This window comes from Pteropus vampyrus, unplaced genomic scaffold, assembly GCF_000151845.1.
Source record: "Pteropus vampyrus isolate Shadow unplaced genomic scaffold, Pvam_2.0 Scaffold6, whole genome shotgun sequence".
NCBI lineage: Eukaryota > Metazoa > Chordata > Mammalia > Chiroptera > Pteropodidae > Pteropus > Pteropus vampyrus.
In genome coordinates this window covers 4632977-4658219 of record NW_011888787.1, presented here as the reverse complement: position 1 = coordinate 4658219, position 25243 = coordinate 4632977, and the positions used below count along the sequence as shown (strand labels likewise).

The window sequence follows — 25243 nt, the reverse complement described above, 5'->3', positions numbered from 1 at the left end:
GCCTTTTTTGGCAAAAAATTTTAGTATTTTTTATTAATTTGTTAAAGTTAATTTATAATAAACTTATATTGAATATAATGTAAAGTAAAAAATCAGACTTATATTACTGCTTTGTAATTCTGTTTAAAAATAAAGTTATAATAATGTCTGTTTTATACTTAGTGTTGAAATAATGAGATTAGATATAGAGATTAATTTTAAAGCATGATAAACTTTCTAATACTTAATATTTATCTAATTAAAATGTATACCAATCATATGCCAGAAAATTTAGACGAGAAATAAAAAGTTTAACTTTATTTTAAGTATTATTCATGTTTCTAAGTGTTTTCACAGTCACCAATTTTTAATGACTGCATACCAGTCAATCAAAAGGATATGACATTATTTATTTTCATCCTTTATATTTTGGATATTTGTATTTTCCAGTTTTTCACTCTCATAAGCAATACTGTAGTAAATATCTTAGCACATGCAGATCTTTTCCTTATTTTGAATTTGATAGGATAAATTTCAAGCAGTAGAATTTATTGAGTCAGAGGATTATTTCAAAGACTTTTGATAGAAATGATTTCTAATAGGTTATATCAATTGTAAACCATGCAGTAAAACCAATATTGCAGGAAAATACTGGTTCCAAATTTTTTAATTGGTTTTGTGTATTATTAAGTAATTTGATAATAGATAAAAATAACACACTTTTTGCGATTTATAATTTTAATTTTTTTGGAATAAGCTTTAGAATTTTTCGTGTTTGCTTGCTAGAATGTCTTCTTTCTAAAATTGCTCATACCTGTTGCCCACTCTATTTTGTAATCTCGATTGTTTTCTTACTGATTTAGTTAAGCTTAAAAAAATATTAACCCTTTATCTTGTTTTATTTATAGCACAGATGTCCCCCAACCTGTTGTTTACCTTACACTTTGGGTAATTTTTTGTCATATAGAAGTTTTTTGATTTTATATTAAGTTTAATTGTCTTTCCTTTAAAAATTTTTCTCATTGCTTTTATACTTAGAAATTTTTCTTGCCTGAACTCAAATATTGAACTTTTCTTTAGTTCTTTTTATAATTGATATATCGATATTTAGTTTATCTTTTTCTTTTTCAAATAATAAAAATAATTTAAGAGGTCAATTAAAAAACTTTTTTATTGGGGTGACATCAGTTAATAAAATTGTATAGATTTCAAGTGTACAATTCAATAATATGTCATATGTACATTGCATCGTGTGTTCACCACTCAAAGTCAAATCTCCTGTCACCATATATTTGACCCCTTTTATCCTCATTTACCTCCCCGACTTTCCCTCTGGTATCCACTAAACTGTGGTCTGTGTCTGTGAGTTTTTGTTTGTCTTGTTCATTTGTTGCTTTCAGTTTTATATCCCACATGTGAGTGAAATCGTATGGTTCTCAACTTTTTCTGTCTGATGTATTTCGCTTAGCATGATAATCTCAAGATCCATCCACATTGTTGCAAATGGCATTACTTCATCTTTCCTTATGGCTGAGTAATATTCCATTGTATATATGTATCACGTCTTCTTTATCCAGTCATCAGTTTACTTCTTAACATAACTATTGATCTATGACCTATTTTTTGATATGCATTGTTTTCATGTTTATTATTTTATAAATAATATATTTTTTTGTATTTTAAGTTTTTAAAAATCCATTAGTAATTTAGATGACTCACAAAGATGTAGGGGCTCTAGTTTGTACTTACATTCTGAAGTATTGAGTTTTGATTTCTTATATTTGGTTAAAGTATGTGATCATTAAAACTAACTGCTATTTTAAATTATTCAAGATCTCCTGCAGACCTAATATACCTCCCTCATAGATTTGTTTGAGGATTATAAGTTAATGTGAATAAAGTGCTGAGCACAGTGCCTGGCACTTAACTTAATATTTTCCAGATTTGAAAAGTCATCTTTTATTATACTTCTAATGATGACTTTTGTCTTTTTTACTCAATTTTCTTTAGAAGTAGCTGTTACTTATAGATTGAATCTCTGATTAAGCCACTGTACATTTTGAGCATAAAAAGTGAAGACATATTTTAGGGAAAGGCTGCTTTTTTTAGAAAGAGAATTTGAATTATTTGGATAATATTTTTTTTGTACACCTACTTACTCTGGACATATAGAACTCTAAATTTAAATATATTTAGTAAAAGTAGTACTATACCAATTAATAGTTAATAGTTAAAGAGTAAATATCCTGGATTTAGTTTTCACAATGCCAGTTATTCTGCACAATTGAATACCATTCCATGCATACAGTTTAGACCCAGAAACATATTAGTAGTAGCAAGAGAGACTGCAATTAGAAATAGCTTCAATATCTGAGACAAAGCTCCATTGTTATGTGCAACAGACAGATTTTTAGTTAAAAATTAAAAAATATTATTGTGACATTGATTAATAACAGAAATTTCAGGTGTACAGCATTATACCATGACATGTGTACGTGGTGTGCATACCACTTGAAATCGAGTTTCCTTCTATTACGATATATTTGACCCCTTCACCCACTTTGTCTTCTCTTCACCTCCCTTAAATTTTTTTGAAAGGGTAATAATACATGCTTATGGTACAAAATTCAAAGAGAAAAAGGAGCACATAGGGAAAGAAAACTATCTTACTAGACATTTGTCTTCCTGCTATTCAGTTTCCCTCCCCAGAGGTATCCCTGTTGCTCTTGTATGCGTCCAGAGATGCTCTATTACGTATATAAGGATATATTCGTGCAAAATCTCAGTCATGTAGTTTTTCATTAAAATCACTTGTATTCGTGTCTCTAATTTATTAGTATAAAATGTCTTAGAATGATGACTTATTTATGACTAAGAAAACAGTAAAGTGAAACCTTGACTTAAATAAGAAACAAATATTTCTTTTCAGGAGCTTTTTTTTTTTAATGAAAAAATGAGTCAAAGGATCCAGATAATTAATTTAAAAATAAATGTATAAATTAATTTAAACATAGGAGTGAAGTGTGTATATTGGTATTTATGCATGAAAAATTACCAAACAAAATGAAAACATAAACCAACAAAAAGTAATAACTATTTTAGAATCTAGAAAGGGAACAAAATGAAAATATAAAATTTATCACAATGTCACTCTTCCATTTCCTTGAAGGAATGAACTGGAATCTGTGAGAGAAGAACTAAAGCGGAAAGGAGATGAAGTTAAATGTAAATTGGACAAGAGTGAAGAAAATGTATGTTATATGGACTGTTGTGGGTGGTTAACTTTTAAAATATAGGCAAAGTTTGGTTATTTTGCTTATATGGTATATATCTAGAAGATATAGTGGCATAGTTTTAAATTTCTTTTATAAATGTTCAATATTTAATGTTGATTTACATTTTAGGCTCAATAAAGAGGCTCATGCTCTAGTATACAGAATATACCGATAAATTGAGTAATAAGTTTGTGATGTGCTTTGATGGATTTGTTTTTAACAAGTTGAAATAGAAGATTTTTAGGGCATAATGTCATGAAAGTGGAATAATATAAAGTATATGACATGATTATAGTATATAACATTCACAGTAGGAGATAATTGTACCAAAATAGAAAGATCAAGCTAGATTGTGTTTTTACATTCATTCGATAAATATTATTGACTACTTACTATGTACCAGGTGCTGTTCTGGTTGCTGAGTTTGGATTTCATTTGTTCTGGTAGACAGTGGTGACCCAATTAAGGTTTTTTATTAGTGAAGTGATATTTTTAATTTTTAAGAATGAAATGAGGAGAGGTGAAAGCCAGTGGAATCAGTTCAAAGGCTATACAAAAATAGTCTTGAAACCTCTGAAAACAAGTCTTCGAGCGGACTCTAGTCTAGTTTAGTTTACTTACCTGTTCCTGAACCAGACATTGTGGTTAGGGGATAGAGTAATTTGGCCAAGCCTGAGCTTCCTGTCCACTTCTAGAGACAGATCAGCCTCCATATGTGGACTGAGCAGGATTACCGTGGAATTTACACTAAAGGAATCTTTGCAGGAAAGGATGGTGGCCAGGACAAAACATAGGTCCTCTATAGAAATGCTATTGGAAACCATAGAAGGGCATCTAATCCAAACTTGAATTAGGACAAGCTCCCTGGAAGACGTGACATTTAGTTTGAAACTTTAGATTAATAAGAGTTAGTGAAAGGCAGAGGGATAGACACAAGTATATCAGAGAAGAGGAGTATTCTAAGTTAAACACACAGACACAACTCAAAAAAACACACAGACATTATATTCAAAGTTTGAGGTGACTTGGAAGTATGAGAGAGCCTGTCATATTTAAACAACTATAAAAAGTTCTTCTTGGTTGAAAGGTAGAGTTTAAGATAGTGGTGATAGGTGGAGAGAGTAGGGACAGTTGAGAGTGGGGAGAGATGCGGGTAGATCATTTAGGCCTCATAAACTGTAGGAGTTTGAGGTTATTGAAGAGTTTTGGCCTGAGGAGTGTCATATTTATACTTTGGAAAGTTGTAAGACTATTGAAATAGTCCAAGGATGAGATGAGCCTAATGGACCAGGAACATATTAGGTTCTTTGTATATGTTGTTTAACTGGAAGTCATTTTCGTCCTCATTTTACAAATGAAATCAGACCTCTAAAGGGTTTTAAAAAACTTTGAAAAGCTACATGACTAAAGAGTAAGTATGGCCTAACACTCGTTAGACTATTACATATTTTTTTCTCTCGAAAAGCTTTTTATTTTTCCAGTTTCATATTTATTAATTAAATTCATACAGAAAAAAGGAATTTAATTTTCTCAAGACTTAGTATATAATTCACTACTTTAAAATTTATATCGGAGGCCATTTCTAAACACTAATCTTGTTGTTCGTGATGGGGAAAAACATGAATCTGATATTTAATGTAAAATAAAAATCCTTCACTAAGAATGTAAATTTATTTTACCAAGGTAGAAAGTATTAGTGGTGAAATAAAGGGAAAAAAATGAAATGCAGGACAAGTTGCCAGTATATTTAAGCTTTCCATAGTTGGATTTCAGTTTACCTGTTGAAACAGTTTCCTAGAAAGAATCCAAGTTGCAGATATTTGTCTGACATTGAAATTCATTACGCTCTTTTTTCCCCCCAGTCTATTACCTTAGTTCAGACATTTATTATTTCATGCACACTTTGTCTAAGCCTTGGTTTCCTCATCTCTAAAATGGAGATAATACCTATCCTTTTTATATCATTGTGTCGTTACAAGGTTCTGATTAACAAATGTTTGTGGAAGATATATTTAAAAGATAAATATTTATAAAGAAGGCAGTTTTAAAAAATTCAAGATAAATTTGGAAAGCTGATATAATATTGCAAAATGATACTGGGCTAAGATAAGAATGAGAACATTAATATATAAACATTAACAAAGATTGTTTTTTAAAGAAAAGATACTGGAATAAACTGGGAGAACTGATAATTATTTTTGTAGAAATGTAAGACTGAGCTTTATAACTCTTTCTTAAAGATACTTGGAGAAGAAAATTGTAATTCTGTTAAAATTTTTAACCTGGTATAAAATAATATTTTTTTAGACTCGAAGCATTGAATGTGAAGTTTTGAAAAAAGATAAACAAATGAAGATATTAGAAAACAAGGTATTGTCAAGTTATAAAAATGTTGTAGATAGAGACTTTGTGGCAATATATGTATGACTAGGTTCTTTAGGGCAAGCCTTTACACTTTTAACAGTTTTTACACAAAGAAGTCTTAATTCTCCTTTGAAGGCTTTGAAGAATAATGGAGAGGTTTAATTGTAGGTTTCTTTGAAGAGGCTCTGGGTTTAGGAGTTTTGCACAACACTTCAAAGAGCAAAGTTTCAGTAAACTATTCTTTAGTTATCTCTTCCCTTTCTCAAATTTCATACTTACAGCAGCTGCATTTGTTGTGGCTATCTTTAGAGTGGTAAGATGTTTTTAAAAATCATTTTTAGATATCTCTCCCATCTCTCAAAAGAGCTGCAGAAAAATTTCTGCTCTCTTTATGTCAAGTGTTTTTACTGCCTGACCATCCAGCCCAATTCACTTCTTTCTATATACCTCACCACACACTGGTCCTACACTTGACTTTCTGTGTAGTGAATAGTCCTCTGGAAAGTATAGTTCACTTTCTGAAGTTCTGACCACTAATAACACCATTATTATTATTTTTTTTTACATAGAATTCTGATAAATAAAACCATTCATTTCTGTGCACAAGAATTATTTTACTTAGAAATGAACTGTGGTAGTTTAAAGCCTTTTCAAGAATTTTCGAGCATTCCACCAAATATATTTATCTTAATTAATCCTAAGTTCCGAGATTATTTAAATTTCAAAGGATTGGCAGATGAGGAGATGCTTGGGCATCAGACATAGGCCGTCATAAGGATTAATGGTTGGGATACCACTAGCTCCTGTAAACTGCTCCAGCTGAGAGATCATGAACGTCTATTGGCAAAGTGTGTCCTTTCTAAAAAAAAAAAAAAAAAAAAAAAAATTTGAAAACTTATGTTACTTTAATTTTCATTAGCTTATTCAGAAAGCAGGGAGAGTGAGATGGGGCAATCAAAATAACATTTAAAATTGATAGTTCTGATGTCATTGTCATTTCAGCAGAGTATACGTTTTTTGGGGGGAATGTATAGTAATGCCAGTTATAAAGATGGTTTTTTAGGAAAAGTTTAGTAGGAGAAAAATATGGTCATCAACATTAACTCTTAAGGGTGTAAGTTTAATTGTCTAAAGTATAGAGAGATATTAAGTGTGCCCTCTCTTGGACAAAGTTATAATTTGGTGATGCTTCAAACTTTGCTCACTTCCACAGTCAAGACAAGTTTCCTTCTGTACTCTTCTGTGTGACAGATTTATCTCTTGTTTACACTTTCACTGAGTAGGTAGTCCTTTGAGTTTGTGGCTTTATGCAGGATTGTCTTGTCAGATTCTCTACCTTTAATGAGCTCTAAATTTTATCTCCTATCTACCTTTAAAGGGTATTCAGCAGATAACCATAGGCCAAATGCTGGCTTTGGTGCTAGCCCCAAACCTATTATTACTTTAAAGTTATCATTTCAAGTGAGCAGATTCTGTACTTTCTAGCCATTTATCTTTAAATTATGTTTATCAGGAAAGTTGTTCAGAATAAAGTGGCTTTTTTGCCAAGAATAGAAATCCTTGATTTTTTAATAAATAAAAATTGTATACAAAAATAGTTTCACATGCTAATATGTTTATATCTGTCAAATTGGCATGAAAATCAGTAATTTTTTTTTCACTTTTCTGTAGCTTTGTTTTCTTTTTGAGTTTTCTAAAATACATCATTTGTGGCAGGGGAGGGATACATTAAAATTTAGATAAAATAAATCACTTATAAACAGCAGTGCCATATATTCAGTTTCAGAATAGTAGCTATGACTGCACATGAGTGTTGCAAGAAAAATATTTAACAGAATACTTTGTTTTAATGAGTGAAACTAAATATTTTTTTTCATCGGAGTTTCTACTTCACTGGAAATTAGAACAATTTACATATCTGCGATATTTTAGGACTGTTTTTAGGGTACTTCAAATATTTTGGGGGCTAATGCCTCATTCCAATTCTGCATGTGTACCTAGGTAAAGTTGTCCATCAAAGTGAGATATAAAAAAGTGGTTTAGCTGGTATTTCTTGAACAGGATTTGGAATATAGTTAGGAAGAGACATAGTATCATATTATTCCCCTTCCCCATATATAATAAGTTAAAGAAATCTCAGATATGAAAGATGGAGAATAATGAGTAAGAAAGAAGACAAATTGTAGTTAATCTTACCTCTGACTGTGGCTTCTTAAAATCCAATTAATATATTTCAGCCTTCTGTTTAGGATTGATCAATAAGCATATTATTTTTAAAGTAGTTGAATTCAAATATCCTTTAAGTAGATTAAGAATTGTTAAGAATTTTAAATTTGTATTGAGATAATCTTTATTAAAATTTGTACTTGTTCACATAAGTTTAGACATAACTGGAATTATTTAACAACATGATTTTTGAAGTGATCTCTGTGTTACTTAAGTAATATTTTTATTAGTTTGAAATTATTTATTTGGCTTATTGAATAAAATAATTATAATTTCTCATAATTTTTTAGTGTAACAATTTAAGGAAACAAGTTGAAAATAAAAGCAAGCATATTGAAGAACTCCAACAGGAGGTATGTATTGATTCTTAATATCAAACTATTAAAAAAATTTTTTTTACTGCAGGTTTTAGAGAATAATGCTTTTCTTTTCTTCAGTAGTTTCAGTCTAAGTCAGGTAGCAGTGCAAGTTTGAATCACTTTGGTACTCAACATAATTCTTTATTTTTCTTTTAACAGAATAAGGCCTTAAAAAAAAAGAGTACAGCAGAAAGCAAGCAACTGAATGTTTATGAGATAAAGGTATTTGGAACCTTTATTTTTGTTTTTAAAATATTAATAAATAATTGAGATAATAGGAATTTTATACCCGTTATGTTGTAGCAGTTATTTTCAAACATCATCTTTTGAGATTGTGGGAATCAACCCTTTTAATTGTAATAGAGTGCTCATCTGTGACATAGCAGCTTAAAAATATATGTGCATGTGTATGTATGTGTATGTATCCATACTCCTTACCCACACATTGACAATTGAGATTGAGTAGTTTTAGATGGAGCTTTGGAATCTGCATTATTAAAGAGCTCCATATACGGCTGCCCTGCTATACGAGGGGTTTGAGATCCATTGCCTTTGTAGAAAACAAATTAAAATCCTGGAATGTAAGCTCATGATGGTCAAGGCCTATTTTGTTTTTCCTTTTATTCCCAATTCCTTGAGATACAGTTTATATGTAATGAAATGCATGATTTTAATTATACAGTTTGATGAGCAGTAACAACATGTAACAATAGTCAAGGTATAGGATCATTTTCATCATCCCAGAAAGTTTCCTCATGTCTTTTTGCAGTCCAAACCCTGCTCTCTGGAGACCACCAGCCTTCTACTTTCCATCTCTATACATTGGTTTGTCTGTTCTAAAACTCCATTTAAATGGAATCATGCCAAAGATATTCTCTTTTTATCTGGGTTATTTTGCTCAGCATGTTCTGAGAGTCATCTATTTCCTGTACATATCAAAAGTTATTATCAAAAGGTCTTTTTTACTGCTGGGTCATATTCCACTGTATGAATATAATGAATTTGTTTACTTCGTCTCCTGTTAATGGACATTTGAATTGTTTCTAGTCTTTTATCTTATGCGTAAAGCTGCTATGGACATTCTTGTACAAGACTTTTTAGTGGGTGTGTTTTCATTAAGCAAATATCTAGGAAAATAATTCCTGAGTGATAGAGTATATGCATGTTTAGTTTTATAAAAAACAACCAAATTATTCTCCAAAGTGATTTTCCACTCCTTACAGTAATGTATGAGAGGTCTGGTTAGTCCATATCCTCACTCATGTTTGGTGTTAACAGTCTTTAATTTTAGCCATTCTTGTGGGCAGAGCCCAGCTTCATTGGCATTAGACCTGTGTAGTCATAAAACATCCAGTACTTAGTTTCCTGCTCTGTTGTTTTCATCTTGAAATTTTTAATAATTTTTGAACTATACCCATAACCAAGACCCGTTATATAGTTTGCATGGCTCATTTTGCATTGAACCATGCAAACTATATAACGGGTCTTGGTTATGGGTATAGTGATATCTCATTGTGGTTTTATTTTTCATTTCTTATAAGTGTTGAACATTTTTTCATGAGCTAATTAGTCATTTGTACATTTCTTTCCTCAGTGAAATATCTGTTCAAGTCTTTTGTCCACTTTTTAATTTTTTTTTTGTGTATGGTAAAATACACATAACATCTCAGCCTTTTCTAGTGATATATTCGTTGTTGTGTAACCTATCCCCAGGACTCTCTTCATCTAGTAAAACTGAATGAAGCTCTGTACCCATTAAACAACTCCCAGTTCCCTCCTCACAGTTCTTGGTAATCTCCATTCTCTGACCTATGAATTAAATTACTTTAGATACCTCATATAAGTAGAAAAATATAGTATTTGTCTTTTTATAACAGCTTGTCCATTTCTGATAAAAAGGCAGTTAGAATTTTGTAAGAGATTGCTTTGACATCTTTTCACACTCTTGATCAAAGGATACTACCAGGAGAAAAGAGTCAAAAGACAACCCACAGAACAGGAGAAAATATTTGCAAATTGTATATTTGGTAATAATCTAGTATCTAGAATATATATAAAGAACATTCGCAAAAGAATATATATAAAGAACAATAGCAAAAGCCAATCACAAAAGGACAAATACTACATGATTCCACTCATATGAGGTACCTGAAATAGTCAAACTCAGAGAAGTAAAGATTAGAATGGTGATTGCCAGGGGCCAGGGGGTAGGGTGGGAATGGGGAATTGTTTCTCAGTTTGTATAGGTGTCAGTTATACAAGATGAATTAGTTCTAGAGATCTGTAGCACAGCATGGTAACTGTGGTCAACAGTAATGTGTTGTGCACTTAAACATTTATGAAGAGTGTAGATCTCTTGTTAAATGTTCTTTTGACACAAGATAAAAATCAAAGAGACAGAAGGAAACTTGGAAGTAATGGATGTGTCTATTACTTTGGTTGTGGTGATGGTTTCATGGATGTATGCATAGATCCAAACTCATCAAGCTGTATACATCAAATATGTATGGTTTTTTGTATATTAGTTATACCTCAATAAAGCTATTTTTTTAAAAAAAGAATATGCATTTTCTTGAATCACATGGGTGTTCTGTCCAAATGGAAGTTACTTATTTTAATAAAACATACTGAACTGAGACCAAACAATTTAAATATTGTTGAGAAATTCATTAAAAATAAAAATATGGCTGCTTGTATATGTGTTTTAGGAGAGAAGATAGATTTTATGAAAAATAAAGTACACTTCTCACCATATGAAAAATGTAAAGAAAATGATTCAATCATTAATAAGTAATCTTCAGAGATTCCTAAAACAACAAATGAATACAGAATATTTTCAAGAAATCCACAGCATTTGCTAATGTTAATGTTATTTTCTTTACTCAAAGGTCAGTAAATTAGAGTTAGAACTAGAAGGTGCCAAACAAAAAGTTAAAGAAATGACTGACAACTGTCAAAAAGAAATTGAGGACAAAAAGATATCAGAAGAAAATCTTTTGAGAGAGGTAGGAAAACTATATTTGTTTATTAACATTTTAAGGGAAAAGTGATAATTTTTAATTTTTAAATTATGATTTTTAAAAAGCTTAAATAAATAAACCAAAACAGTAACGCATTTTTTACGTACTTGGCTTTCCTAATTTTCTGGTGGTTGAATTCTGCATTTTATATAAATAGAGCATATGGTCTCTATATTTAAGTTAAATTTTTTTTGCATTAATTTTAAGAAAAACTTTGATTTGATAGGTTGACAAAGCAAAAGTAATAGCCGACGAAGCAGTAAAATTACAGAGAGAAATTGATATACGATGTCAACATAAAATAGCTGAAATGGTAGCACTTATGGAAAAACACAAGGTAATTTTTTCTTTTTGTATAATGAAAATTATTGGAGACATACTTAGGCATAAAAATGGTGAAATTAAGATAGCATTCTGATTTGTCAAAGAAAATTGTCTATGCAACAATGACTGACATAAAGCGGAGCAGGCATATTGCTTTTTTGAGGAAATCTCTCCTTATCACCTCTGATGGAAGGAAGTGATCACTCTGTCTGAATTTTCCTAGTAGTCTGTTTAGGCACCTTCCACTTTATATTTATTTGAATACATACCCAGGGTGCCTATCTTGTTAATATCTGTATCTTCTATGTGTCTAACATGCGTGAGGCTAAATAAATTTTTATCAGTGGAATAAAAAGAAGAAATGTTTATTATGCTTGTGAGTGTGCTCTATTTTTATTGTAGTTTTAAATTAATCATTCTGATTCTGTTAGTGAATTAAGACTTATTCCCTTCAAGATTTGGAGAGGAAAGAGGTGAGCTATACCTACCTACTCATCTTTAAAAATCGTTGCTGGGTTATAACGTTATTATGAGATAACCAATGAGGATTTAAAAAACTTTTAAAGTAATTTTATGAACTCATAGGTTTAAACATATTTGATATGTCTCAATCCAGTGCAGTTTATATCCTTGTTAAAACTCAAATTGTCTCATCTTTGGCCAGTGGGAGCCTCTTCAAACTGGCTGGTAAGTCCTTTTGATTTGACATTAATAGTCCCTGATAAGTTTCTTGCTTTCTGTTATGACAAAATATTCAACACTTATCTTGTGTTTCCTGCCCCAGATCTGGAATCAGCTGCCTTTCTAAGAGGTTCTGGTGTTTCTAGCCTGTTTTTAAAGTTATGAAATTCCACGTTTCCAGTTAAAAAAATTGTCTCTTGCTCTTATGATAGTTTATTTCCAAGACAGTTATCTTGTTTCATTGTTTATGTAATTGAAAAATTTTTTAAATGCTCAGATATATATACATATATTATTGAACTCATACACATTATTTCCTTCAAGTATTGTATTGAATGTACAAGGATACCAGTCATATTAAAACATAATTCGTTTGGGCTCTAATGTACTTTAAATTTTTTTTTCTGTTTAATACAGCACCAGTATGATAAAATTGTTGAAGAAAGAGACTCAGAATTAGGATTTTATAAGAGCAAAGAACAAGAACACTTGTCTATGAAAGAATCTTTGGTGAGATACAAAACAAATAACTGTATAAGCCAATTTTCATGTCATCGTGGCTGGTGGTAAAAAATAATGTTAAATAAAACCATAATTTTTGAGCTGTAGAATCAAAGAATCTTAGATCTGAAACGGCTCTTATAAGTCTTATAGTTAAGTGGGTTTCCAATTTGTTTTCTGAAATGGTGGAATGAACTCTTTTTTTCAAATGAAAATCTATAAACCCCACTTACAAATAAGTTTAGAGCTCTGAGGGTGGGAGAGGAGGGGTGGGATAGATTGGGAGAGGATGGTGAGGAGAACTACATAGGTTAAATATTTCTTTAGAGCAAACTATAAAAATTTGTTAATCTTTAGTTATGTTCAACTAGCAGCCTTCATATCAGAAGGCTTTTAAAGTATATATATTTTATGGGTGAACTTATTTCTCTATAAAACTAAATTTATTTGAAGTACTAGTTTGCATTTATATGTACTAATAAATTTCATGTTTCTTTTTCTTTAGGAGATTGAACTGTCTAATCTCAAAAGTGAACTTTCGTCTCTTAAGAAACAACTTGAAATAGAAAGAGAAGAAAAAGTAGGTTTTATGGCATTGTAAAGTAACTAATTGTAAGGTTTAGGAGCAACTTTGTAAAGTTTGCATAAACATGTCATATTAGAAAGTAATAAGATACATTTGGGTAATAGGATTAAAAAATATAGGTCCCCCCATTAGTTTTTCTATTGGAGAAGTATTTAGCATGTTGCCTTATTTAAATATTAAACATATAAATATAGGTATACTTTAGGAGTAGGTGTGCTTTTAGATGTAAATATATGAGAAATATCTTATAATAGAACGCTTACATATTTAGGTATGTGTTTTAGCTATTTGTGTTTCAGAAAAAAAACGATGCCTTATATTTGTGTAGTGTTTTGTAATTTACAAAGTGAATTGACTCACACTTTAACATGGCAAATACTTTTTTTCTTTCCAAATGTTGGGCACTCTGCTGAGTACCCTACTTTAATCCTTACAACAATGCTATAAACAATACTTATTATCATCATTTTTATAGAGGTTAGGTTATTATTCAAGATCACATAATAAAAAAGACGAAATGCTAAGAATTCAAAGCTAGTTCTATTTTGTAAGATTCTGTTCTCTTAATCACTGTACAACAGCCTAGGTAACATGCACTTTCAATTTCAAGCCTCTTTGTATCTGTTTACTTTGTTCCCTGCATTTAATTCTTTTCTCCACCTATGGAAAATCTCACACATTTTTCATATTGCAAAAATGAGCTTACTGTCTATAAATATTCTCATCGCACTTTGTTCTTATATTAAAATAGTTATATCACTCTGTGCCTCATTATATTTCAAGCTCTTTAAGGACTAGGATTATGTCTTATTTGTCTTTGATTTTTATCTGACCACAGTGCTTTGAAAATTTTCTGTTTTCAATAAATATTTTTCAAAGGAATGACTAAATGGCTTTCTCTTCACCCGTGGTAGTAACATACATGCTTACTGTTATTGTACTGTTTAAGTAGAAGAGGGATCTCTACCTTTCTTTGATTACTCTTAATGTTCTTTTTTCCAGTTTTATTGAGATATAATTGACATGCAACACACTGTGTACATTTAAAGTATACAGCATAATGATTTGATTTGCATATATTATGAAATGATTACCACAGTAAGTTAACATCCTTCATCTCATATTGATACAAAAAAAAGTAAAAGAAAAAAATGTTTTTTTTCCTTGTTATGAGAACTCTTAGGATTTACTCTGTTAACAAATTTCAAATATATCATGCAGCAGTGTTAACTGCAGTCATCATGTTATACATCACACCCCTAGAACTTATTTATCTTGTAACTGGAAGTTTGTACCTTTTGACCACCTCCCTATGCATCCAGTTCTCCGCACCCCCCACCCCACATCTGCTAATCACAAACCTGATTCCTTTTTCTATAGCTTCTTTTTTGATTCCACATGTAAGTGAGATCATACATTATTTGTCTTTCTCTGACTTACTAATGCTCTCAGGATCCATTCATGTAGTCACAAATGGCAGGATTACCTTTTTTTAATATGGCTGAATGATATTCCATTGTGTGTGTCTCTCTCTATATATCTATATCTATTCTATATATCTATCTCTATCTCTATCTCTATCTCTATCTCTATCTCTATCTCTATCTCTATCTCTATCTATATCTATATCTCTCTATATCTATATACAACAACATTTAGGTTCTTTCCATGTCTTAACTATTGTAAATAATGCTGTTATGAACATGGATGTGCAGATATCTCTTTGATATAGCGTTTTTGTTTCCTCGGATATATTCCAAGAAGTGGAATTGCTGGATTGTATGGTGGTTCTATTTTTAATATTTTGAAGAACCTCCATACTGTTTTCCATAGTAGCTGTACCAATTTACAATTCCACCAGCAGTGCACAGGGTTCCTTTTTATCCTTGCCAGCTTTTGTCATCTCTTTTTTTTGATGATAGCCATTCTAACAGGTGTGAGGTGATATCGTGGTTTTTATTTCCATTTCACTGATGGTTAGTGATATTGAACACCTTTTCATGTACCTGTTGGCTACTTATGTAACTTCTTTGGAAAAGTGCCTATTCAGGTCTTTTGCCCATTTTTTAATTGGATTGTTTGTTTTTTGGCTATTGAGTTGTGTAAGTTCTTTATATGTTTTTGATACAACTTCTTATCAGATATATGATTTGCAAGTTTTTTCCCATTCCATAGGATGTCTTTTCGTTTTGTTGATTCCTTTGCTGTGCAGAAACTTTTTAGTTTGATGTAGTCCTTTCTGTTTATTTTTTATTTTGTTGCTTGTGTTTTAGGTGTCATATCCAAAAAATGATTGCCAAGACCCATATCAAAGAGCTGTTTTCCCTACTTTATCTCATATTGATGCAAACTTTATCTCATATTGATAAAACTGGAATAGTTTTCAGTCTTACATTTTGTGTTAATTTTTGTGAATGGTATAACATAGGGGTCTTGTTTCATCTTTCTACATGTGAATATTTGTTTTTTTAAGTATCATTTATCAAGGAGACTGTCTTTTCTCCATTGAGTATCCTGGCTCACTTGTCAAATATTAGTTCGCCATATATGCATGGGTTTATTTCTGGACTCTCAGTTTTGTTCCATTGGTTTATATGTCTTTTTATGCCATTTCCATACTGTTTTGATTTCTGTAGCTTTATAATATAGCTTAGAATCAGGAAGTGTGATGCCTCCTGCTTTGTTCTTCTTTCTCAGAATTGCTTTGGCTACTTGGGTCTTTTGTGGTTTCATATAAATTTTAGTATTTTTTTTCTACTTCTGTAAAAAGTACCATTGGATTCTTGATAGAGATTGCATTAAATCTATAGATGGTTTGGAGTAATACAGACATTTTAACAATATTAATTCTCCAATCCATGAACACAAGATACCTTTCCATTTATTTGTGTCTTTGATTTATTTTATGTCTTATAGTTTTCAGTGTAGATATCTTTCACTTCCTTGGTTAAATTTATTCCTATGTATTTTATGGTTGTTGATGCTGTTGTAAATGAGATCATTTTATTTATTTCTTTTTCAGATAATATTGTTAGTGTATAGAAATGCTACTGATTTTTGTATCCTGCAACTTCACTAAGTTTGTTTATCAGTACTAATAGATTTTTGGTAGTGTCTTTAGGTTTTTCTATATATAAAATCATGTCATTTGCAAATAGAGACAATTTTACCTCCTTCTTTCCAATCTGATGCCTTTTATTTCTTTTTCTTGCCTGATTTCTCTGCCAGTGTTATAATGAAAAGGCGTAGTGAGAGGGGCATTCTTGTCTTGTTACTGATCTTAGAGGAAAAGCTTTCAGCTTTCCACCATTGAGTATGATGTTAGCTGTAGGTTTTTCATATATGGCTTTTATTATGTTCAAGTACATCCTTCTGTACCCCATTTGTTAAGAGTATTATGAAAGAATGTTCAGTTTTTTACATGCTCTTTATGCATCTGTTGAAATCATGTTTTTTATCCTTCATTCTGTTAGTGTGGTATATCTCATTAATTGATTTGTATATATTGAACCATCCTTTTATCCCACTTGATAAATCCCACTTGATTATGGTGTATGATCCTTTTAATGTGCTGTTGAATTCTGTTTGCTAATATTGTTGTGAGGATTTTTGCCTCTTTTTTTTTTTTTATCAAGGATATTGGCCTATAATTTTCTTGTAGTGCCCCTGTCTGGGTTTGGTAACAGGGTAAGACTGGCCTCATAAAATGAGTTTGGAAGTTTTCCTTCCTTTTCAGATTTTTTGGCAGAATTTAAGAAGGATTGGTATTAATTCTTTAAATGTTTGGTAGAATTCGCCAGTGAAGCCATCAGGTTATAGACTTTTATTGTTTGGAGATTTTTGATTACTGATTCTCCTTACTTGTTATTAGTCTGTTCACATTTTCTATTTTGTCATAATTCAGTCTCAGTAGGTGTATGTTTCTAGGGATTTATCCTTTTCTTGTAGGTTGTTTAATTTGTTGGCATATAATGGTTTTATCCTCTTACTGATCCTTAGTATTTCTGTACTATTTGTTTCAATGTCTTCTTTTTTGTTTCCGATTTTATCTCTATTTTTAAATAATCAGCTCTTAGTTTTGTTGATCTTTTCTATTGTTTTTCTGATCTCTACTTCATTTATTTCTGTTCTGATCTTTTTTACTTTCTTCTGCTATTTTTGGGCTTAGTTTTTTTTTTTTCTGCTTTCTTGAGGTGTAAAGTTAGGTTGCTTACTTGAGATCTTTCTTTTTTCTTAATGTAGGTGTTTATTGCTATAAACTTTCTTTTTAAAACTGCTTACATCCCATAAATTTTAGTATGCTGTGTTTCCATTTTAATTTGTTTTAAGATAATTTTTGACTCCCTTTTTGATATCTTTTTTGATTAATTGATCATTGTGTTTGATTTTCATATATTTATGAATTTTCTAGTTTTCCTCCTATTATTGATTTCTAGTTTCATATCATTGGGTTGAAAAACATATTCTGCATGATTTCAGTTTTCTTAAACTTGTTAGGACTTGTTTTGTGGACTAACATGATATATTCTAAAGATGTTTCATATGCTTTTGAGAATGGATATTCTGTTTTATTGGATGGAAAGTTGCATATATGTCTATTAGGTCTTTTTAGTCTAAAGTATAGTTGATATCTAATGTTTCCTTATTGATTTCTGTCTGGATGATTTATCCATTGTTGAAGATGAGGCTCTGAAGTTCCCTACTATTATGGTATCATCTATTTCTCTCCTCAGCTATGTTAGTATTTGCTTAATATATTTAGGTGCTCCACTCTTAGTGCATCTATATTTACAATTGTTACAGTCTCTGGATGTATTGACCCCTTTATCATTATATAATGACCTTTTTTGTCTCGTTACAGCTTTTGTCTGATATATGTATAGTTATTTCTTCTCTCTTTTGTTTTCCATTTGTATGGCATATCTTTTCCCATTCCTTCATTTTCAGGCTATAACTGTCTTTAAAGCTTAAGTGGGTCTCTTGTAGGCAGCATATTATTGGATCATGTATATTTATCCATTCAGTCATCTGCTCTATGTTTTTTACTTGGAGAATTTAGTCCATTTACACTTAAAGTAATTATCATTACTAATGCCATCTAATTGTTTTCTTGGCTATTTTGTAGTGCTAAAGATCAACTATTGATGGTTGATAGGATATATAATAAGAACAGTGACTACTGTTACATTATCTTACTGCCAGCTTCTTTCATGGTGAAGTGAATTTTCAGTTAGGAGCAAACGCTGTGGGAGAGGTAGCATGGTGTACACAAGGTATGCAAGGAGGATAGATATTGGTGCAGGCATCATGAGAAGGCAAGGCAAGTTTTCCTAAACTTCTGTGCATTGGAACTTTTTCTTCTCCGAGAACTTTAAGGCTCTCTGGGGCTATAACAATTCTGTTTTCTAGATGACTGTCATATTAAAGGCATACTACATATCCTTTTCTGTAGGCCAAGGTTAATTTTTCTTTTTTCTAGATGACTGTCATATTAAAGGCATACTACATATCCTTTTCTGTAGGCCAAGGTTAATTTTTCTTTCTTTTTTACTACTGAATTCACACACCCTAATCTCCAGAAAAAGTGATGTATTATTTTCTATTTTTGTACTTTTATGTAATTTCTTTTTATCCCTCATCTCTGTTAATCTCATGTTGAAAGTTCATTATTCAATAAAAAGTGATATTCTGCCTCTAACGGCCCATAATAGTTTGTATCTCTTTGCAGCTCTACACAGTTACTTGTGTGTATCCCTTACTTTATAATCTGATCTCTCCACTTCATTTTACAAATGAGAAAGTTGAGATTCTGAGTTTTAAAAGACTATTCAAGATCCATAAATATATACTAGAGTCAGATCTGAATTAAAAATATATGTATTTAAAATCGAATAACATTTCTGTAGAGAGGAACTAATTCATTTTTCTATTTTCTTTTTATTATTTTTAATAAAATTTAGAGGTCAGTATTTTCCTGTTAACACTTCTTAGGAAAGATTTTGATAACAAGAACATTCATTTGTGATGATAGTAATGACTGCATTTATGTACTTGACATTTATTTTTAATAGGAAAAAGTCAAAAGAGAGGCAAAAGAACACACAGCTACTCTCAAAGAAAAAAAGGACAAGGTAAGAGTTTTATATAATTCTCATAGTTTTTCTTTATCTCCAATTCATTTTCTAATATCTACTTAGAAAACATTTTTTTTGTTCATAAATAGGAAAAGAACATCTAAAATATATTACATAATTTTGTTTTTTAAATTGTCTCTTGCTACTTATTAATTTAAAAGCATTAGCTGAAAATTTAAAGCATTTGGAGATTTTGAGATTTCAATCTTTTTATTATAGTATTGTCTTAAATTAGGTACTTCTATGTTTCTTGAGAAATTTCCAGTATTAGAGACAAAATATTTTCATTAAAAATTGTAAAGCTTATATTTAGATTATTTCTAATTTTGAGTTTTGAGAGGCCTAAATAAATGACATACTGCTTTTTTCACTTAAATCTGAACCAATCGAGAAAGACAATGAAAACCAAAATAACACCTTTATTATTGATAACTAATATTGGAGAATTTAGCTTATATTTGAAGGCAAGAGGATTTCTTAATCCTGAAATTCCAAATTAGACAATCTTACCTACTCTGTCACAGGTAGATCTGGACTGGGACAAGTCTGTCTACTTGATGGCTTGCTCTTATAAAACGTATAAAACAGCAGAGTGTGTGCTTCCTCTGGTACCCAAGAGCAGGAGTAAGGAAGGAGCTGGACTACATGTGTCCAGTTTCTTCTTCCAAATTCACCAATCCCGTTAAATCATTGCTCCTCCCCTAAAGAAACAGAGGTTAAGAATGTTACCTTAGCGGTTTTCCCTGCATGTGGAAGGAAGCACCAGGTATGTGGAAGAAGGGTACCCCTCAGCTTCCAATATATTTGGTAATATAAGATTATTACAGAAAAATCATAATGGCAAATTTTAGTTAAAATGATTAAATATTCTTTATACACAGTGATGTATAGTCTCCTAAGTCTTCACAGAGGTTGCTTTGCTTATAAACTGAAACTGACAGAGTAGTTGAAAACAGTTTTAATTGTTAGGTATAGACAGTGCTACGATTTTGTTACTTTTAGATTCAAAGAAAGAGAAGGGAAGTAATATTGTACCCGTGAATGAATATCTAGCCCTTCATATATCCCAGGCATTCTGATAGACACTTGAAAACACTATATTTGGAGAAATTGTCATATTAAAAATAGCCAGCAGGGTTCAATATAGTCTAAGGGAAGTTTCTGATGAAGATAAATCAATTGGTTAAACTCTAATATTCATTTCTAAATATAGAATATTTATATCATGAAAGTATATATTCCATATTAGTATAGAGTTGTTTTGATTCAGCTGTAATTTCAGTAATATATGCCTATTATTTATATCTATTCTCAAGTAAATTAGTAAATGCCCCATATTTTATATGGGGATCTGGCTATGTATATTGCAAATAAGAAAATGATAAAAGAAATGAAAATTTTAAATAGGCTTTTATTTGCTCTACTTTATTCCAGAAATAGTGAAATATCATAAGCCTTTATATAATAATCACTAGGTTTATCAAACATTTTTGAGTTTGGGCATGTTACTTAATTTCTTCATGCTTCAGTTTCTTCATCTATAAAGGGATCATAATAGTACTTACTTCCTAAAGTTATTAGGATTGAATGAGATCATTGTAAAGCATTTAAAATAATGCTTTGCACATAGGAAACACCATATAAGTGTTTAAAAAGTATAAAAAAATGAATGTTTTGTATATATGTATCATTGGAAATGTATCATTTAAAAAAAATATAACTTGCAGGAAAGTGCATACATTACCATTATGTATAATGAAGAGAGTTATTTCTGTATTTCAGAATCGGGGTTACATTTTCTTTTAGGCTCCCAGGCTACCAGGGAAATGTTAATTATCAGAAATGGCCACAAGGTGGTGTAGTTGCCATTCCCAGTCCTTTTGGGGGAGAAAAATTTGTCCATGGAAGCAGTTAAATTTTGGAGATTCTGAGGATGACTCCTGATGAATCTAGGGAGCAGAATAAATTTTTCAATCCAAATTATGTTATCAACTATGATATAGAAATATTTAGGAAAAAGCATACTAGAAATGCAACTGTGAAAAAATGCTACTAAAATTCATACCTGCTGGAAAAAGGACTGTGAAGTGAGAGCACTAGAACTGGGCAAGAAACCTACAAATCATCTCATTTAGCTCCTTGATTATATAGATGTATAAATGTAAGCCTAAAGATACTTGGAAGTTTACTTAAAATCACCCAGCAAGGTAGCAATAGATTCCTAGTGAAGTAATTGACTTAATTCAACCACCAAGCTTTTGAAAGTAGCTTTTTGTGGGTGTGTGTACTCCATTCTTTCTTGTGAGTGATTGCTATGATTGTAATCATAGATATGGTGGTGACCAAAGGAAGTGGTAAAATGGAAGGCGATGGGCATGAGTTTTATGTAGGATTACACTAAATCAACTATTACTAGATTTTACTGGAAAGCAAGTCAAGCATTGAAGGAAATATATATAGAAAGATAACTGAAGAAATTGAATTGAAATAATATCTAAGTAATTAGAATAAGTTTGCAATTTGTTTATTTTCAGAATTGAAACAAATTGCCATTTTACCATTTTTTTTCCTGAAAATTTCTGTAGTCTTATCATAATTTATGTTGCATATTTTTTTTTGGAGGGAAGTGAGACTGATGGATAGGAAAAGGCTGATTTTTGTATAGATGAGAGAGAAGATACGAAAGTGTAAAAGAGAATGAATAGAAATGAGAATAAATTACCCTCTGGTTTTTAGACCATTGGAATGAACCACAGATGAAGGCTTTTTGCCACCAGGAATAAAGATTTTTCTTTAGAGAATCTTCAATTTGTGGTCACGTAGAGAGCTGAGATATCGTGTATGTTTTCACAGCATATCTGTGAATACAGAGAGGGGAAGATACCATTTTCATCTTAAATGGGAAAATGAAATGACAAAGAAAATTTATTAGTTCATCACTTAATTTAATTATTTTGTAATTTATTCAGTTATCTAATCAATAGTAAATTTGGGGGTAAATTCTAGTTTATTCCAGTGTTACATCTACTAGTTGTTGTACTTTAATTAAAATAACTATTAATGATGATTTTATTCACTTCTTTTGTTCAATATAGAAAATACAGACATCTTTATCAGAAACGTTTTCCGCTGGTTGTCGGAAATTTGATTCTAAAACAACTCCTTTACAAAATGTACCTCGAAACTTCACATCAGCTGATCATGGCAAATCCAAAGATAAAAGGGACTATCTGTGGACAGCTGCTAAAAGTACTTTATCAACACCATTACCAAAGGTTGGTTGCTAAAATTTCAAAAAAAGGTCGTAATTTTTTTAGTTAAAAAAGTTCTGGTATCGTATATCATATTTCTAGTATCAGACATAGATATAAAACCAATTTCTTAAAAATTTTTTGTGATACCAGCATGAAATGGTTTTATTATTATTATTTTTTCTGTCACTGTCCACAACTTAATGGCATTGTGGACAGATTCTGTACTTTCTAGCATTCACCAATGCTTAGGTCCCTAATGTGGGAAATCTGATTCTGACTTGACATTTTCCAGTATCACCTCAGTTACCTCTGTTTGGTATTTATTCCACATTATCTTGCTGCTGGATCCTTAGCAGTCTGCTCATGTGGAGCAAGTACTAGCAAAGTAGCTCAGTTCTAGCTGTCTTCCACATGTCTACTTAATCCATAGGAATTCACTCAACCTTTCCATGATAAATGGCTGTGCAGAATGCTCTACTTCTGACTCCTCCCTCTCTTCTCTGCCATCCATTTCTCTCTAGTTTCTAGTTCTTTTCACTCTGCTCAGGCAGACACAAGGACAAATAAACAAATTTTCTGCCTGAGTTATATCCAACTAGGGAATGAAATGCCAGTTTCCCCTTCTTGAAGGTACCGCTAGTCTTTATAAGGCTGCTGTTAGAGTTATTTCCTCTCTTGTCTTGGGAGTTGAGGGGAAAAGTACTTCTATCTGTCTCTGTCCCTCTAAGCTGAAATTTCATGTTTTCCTCTCCCAGTTTTCTTAAAATAACAGAAGAGAATAGTTTGGTGATTGTATGGCCTGCTTTTACCACTTTTAGCACTTTTTAATAAGCCCTAGAGAAGGATCTGGCCTTAATCATAGGTCACTTTCTTTAGGATATGGGTTAGTAACACTATTTCCTTCAGCTTTGTGCCCCTGTTAACAATTCCAGAGAAAAATGAAGAATCTCATTTACATCCTGTTTATATACATTGTCCACCTCATGGAAATTGTGAAAATTAGTCCACATAGCTTAGAGAGGCTTTTACATAAATTATTTTCTACTGTATTTACTTCTGTGTTATTCAGAATATGGGAAATGATCTCTACTGAAGAATGACCTTATTAAAACATTTAATTGAAATATGTACAAGAAAAATATATAGATCTTAATTATATAACTTGAATGATTTTTACAAACCAATGCTTTGTAACTGGTTATCAACTGCAAAAAGAAAGCAGGAAAAACCACAAATATGTGGAAATTAAACAACATACTACTAAAGAATGAATAGGTCAGAGAAAAAATAAAAGGAGAGATCAAAAGATACATAGAAATAAATGAGAATGAAAGTACAACATATCAAAACTTTTGAGATACAGCATAAGCAGTAATAGATGAAAGTTTATATCATTTCAGGCTTATCTCAAGAAACAAGAAAAATCCCAAATAAACAAGCTAACATTATATCTTAAAGAATTAGAAAAAGAACAAATGAAGTCCAAAGTCAGCAGAAGGAAGGAAATAATACAAATTACAGTGTAATTAAATAAATGCAATATAAAACAAAAAGACAATAGAAAAAATTAATGCAACAAATAGCTGGTTCTTTGTAAAGATCAATAAAATTGACAAACGCCTGGCTAGATCTACTCAGGGAAAAAGAGAAAAAACAAAATCAGAAAGAAAAAACAAAATCAGAAATGACAGATAATACAGAAATACAAAGAATCATACAAGAATACTCTGAAAGACTATATGCCACCAAGTTCAATAACCTGGAAGAAATGGACAAGTTCTTAGAAATATACAACCTTCTTAGACTGAATCAGGAAGAAGTGGAAAATCTACATAGACTAATCAACAGTAAGGAAATTGAAGCAATCATCAAAAACTTCCCAAAAGTAAAAATCCAGGACCAGATGGCTTCACTAGTGAATTCTGCCAAACATTCGAAGATGATTTAATACTCGTTCTTCTCAGTATTGAGAAGAGGCAATACTTCCTAACTCATTTTATGATGCCAACATTACCCCAATACCAGAACCTAGTAAGGATAACACAAAAAAAGTAAACTACAGACCAATATCTCTGATGAATACAGATGCAAAAATCTTAAACAAAATATTAGCAAATCAAATAACAATACATTAAAAAGATTATATGTCATCATCAAGTGAGATTCATTCCAGGAGCACAAGGATGGTTCATCATACACAAATTGATCTATGTGATTCACCACATAAACAAAATGAAGGATAAAAATCATATGATCATATCAATAGATGCAAAACATTTGACAAGATACAGCATCCATTTATGATTAAAACAGTTAATAAAATGGGTATAGAAGGAAATTACCTCAACATAATAAAAGCCATATACTTAATGGTGAAAAACTTAAAGCTTTCCCTCTAATATTAGGAACGAGACAAGGATGCCCGCTTTCACTACTGTTATTCAATATAGTACTGGAAGTCCTAGCTAGAGCAATCAGGCAAGAGAAGGAAATAAAAGGCATCCAGATTGGGAATGAAGAAGTCAAATTGTCACTTTTTG

The 25243-nt window shown here is 31.1% G+C and overlaps 1 protein-coding gene across 2 annotated transcripts in view; it reads left to right on the top strand.

The window, feature by feature from the left end:
- Positions 1–25243, top strand: part of SYCP1 (synaptonemal complex protein 1) — a 70735-nt gene that overhangs the window by 36733 nt on the left and 8759 nt on the right. The window contains exons 20-28 of one of the 2 annotated variants that reach the window (XM_011366625.1): positions 3149–3230; positions 8135–8197; positions 8363–8425; positions 11092–11208; positions 11450–11560; positions 12646–12738; positions 13235–13309; positions 19387–19446; positions 22545–22724. In XM_011366625.1, the coding sequence (XP_011364927.1) occupies positions 3149–3230; positions 8135–8197; positions 8363–8425; positions 11092–11208; positions 11450–11560; positions 12646–12738; positions 13235–13309; positions 19387–19446; positions 22545–22724 (844 nt within the window). The remainder of the gene's footprint in view (positions 1–3148; positions 3231–8134; positions 8198–8362; positions 8426–11091; positions 11209–11449; positions 11561–12645; positions 12739–13234; positions 13310–19386; positions 19447–22544; positions 22725–25243) is intronic. The other variant, XM_011366633.1, reaches the window with a different exon arrangement.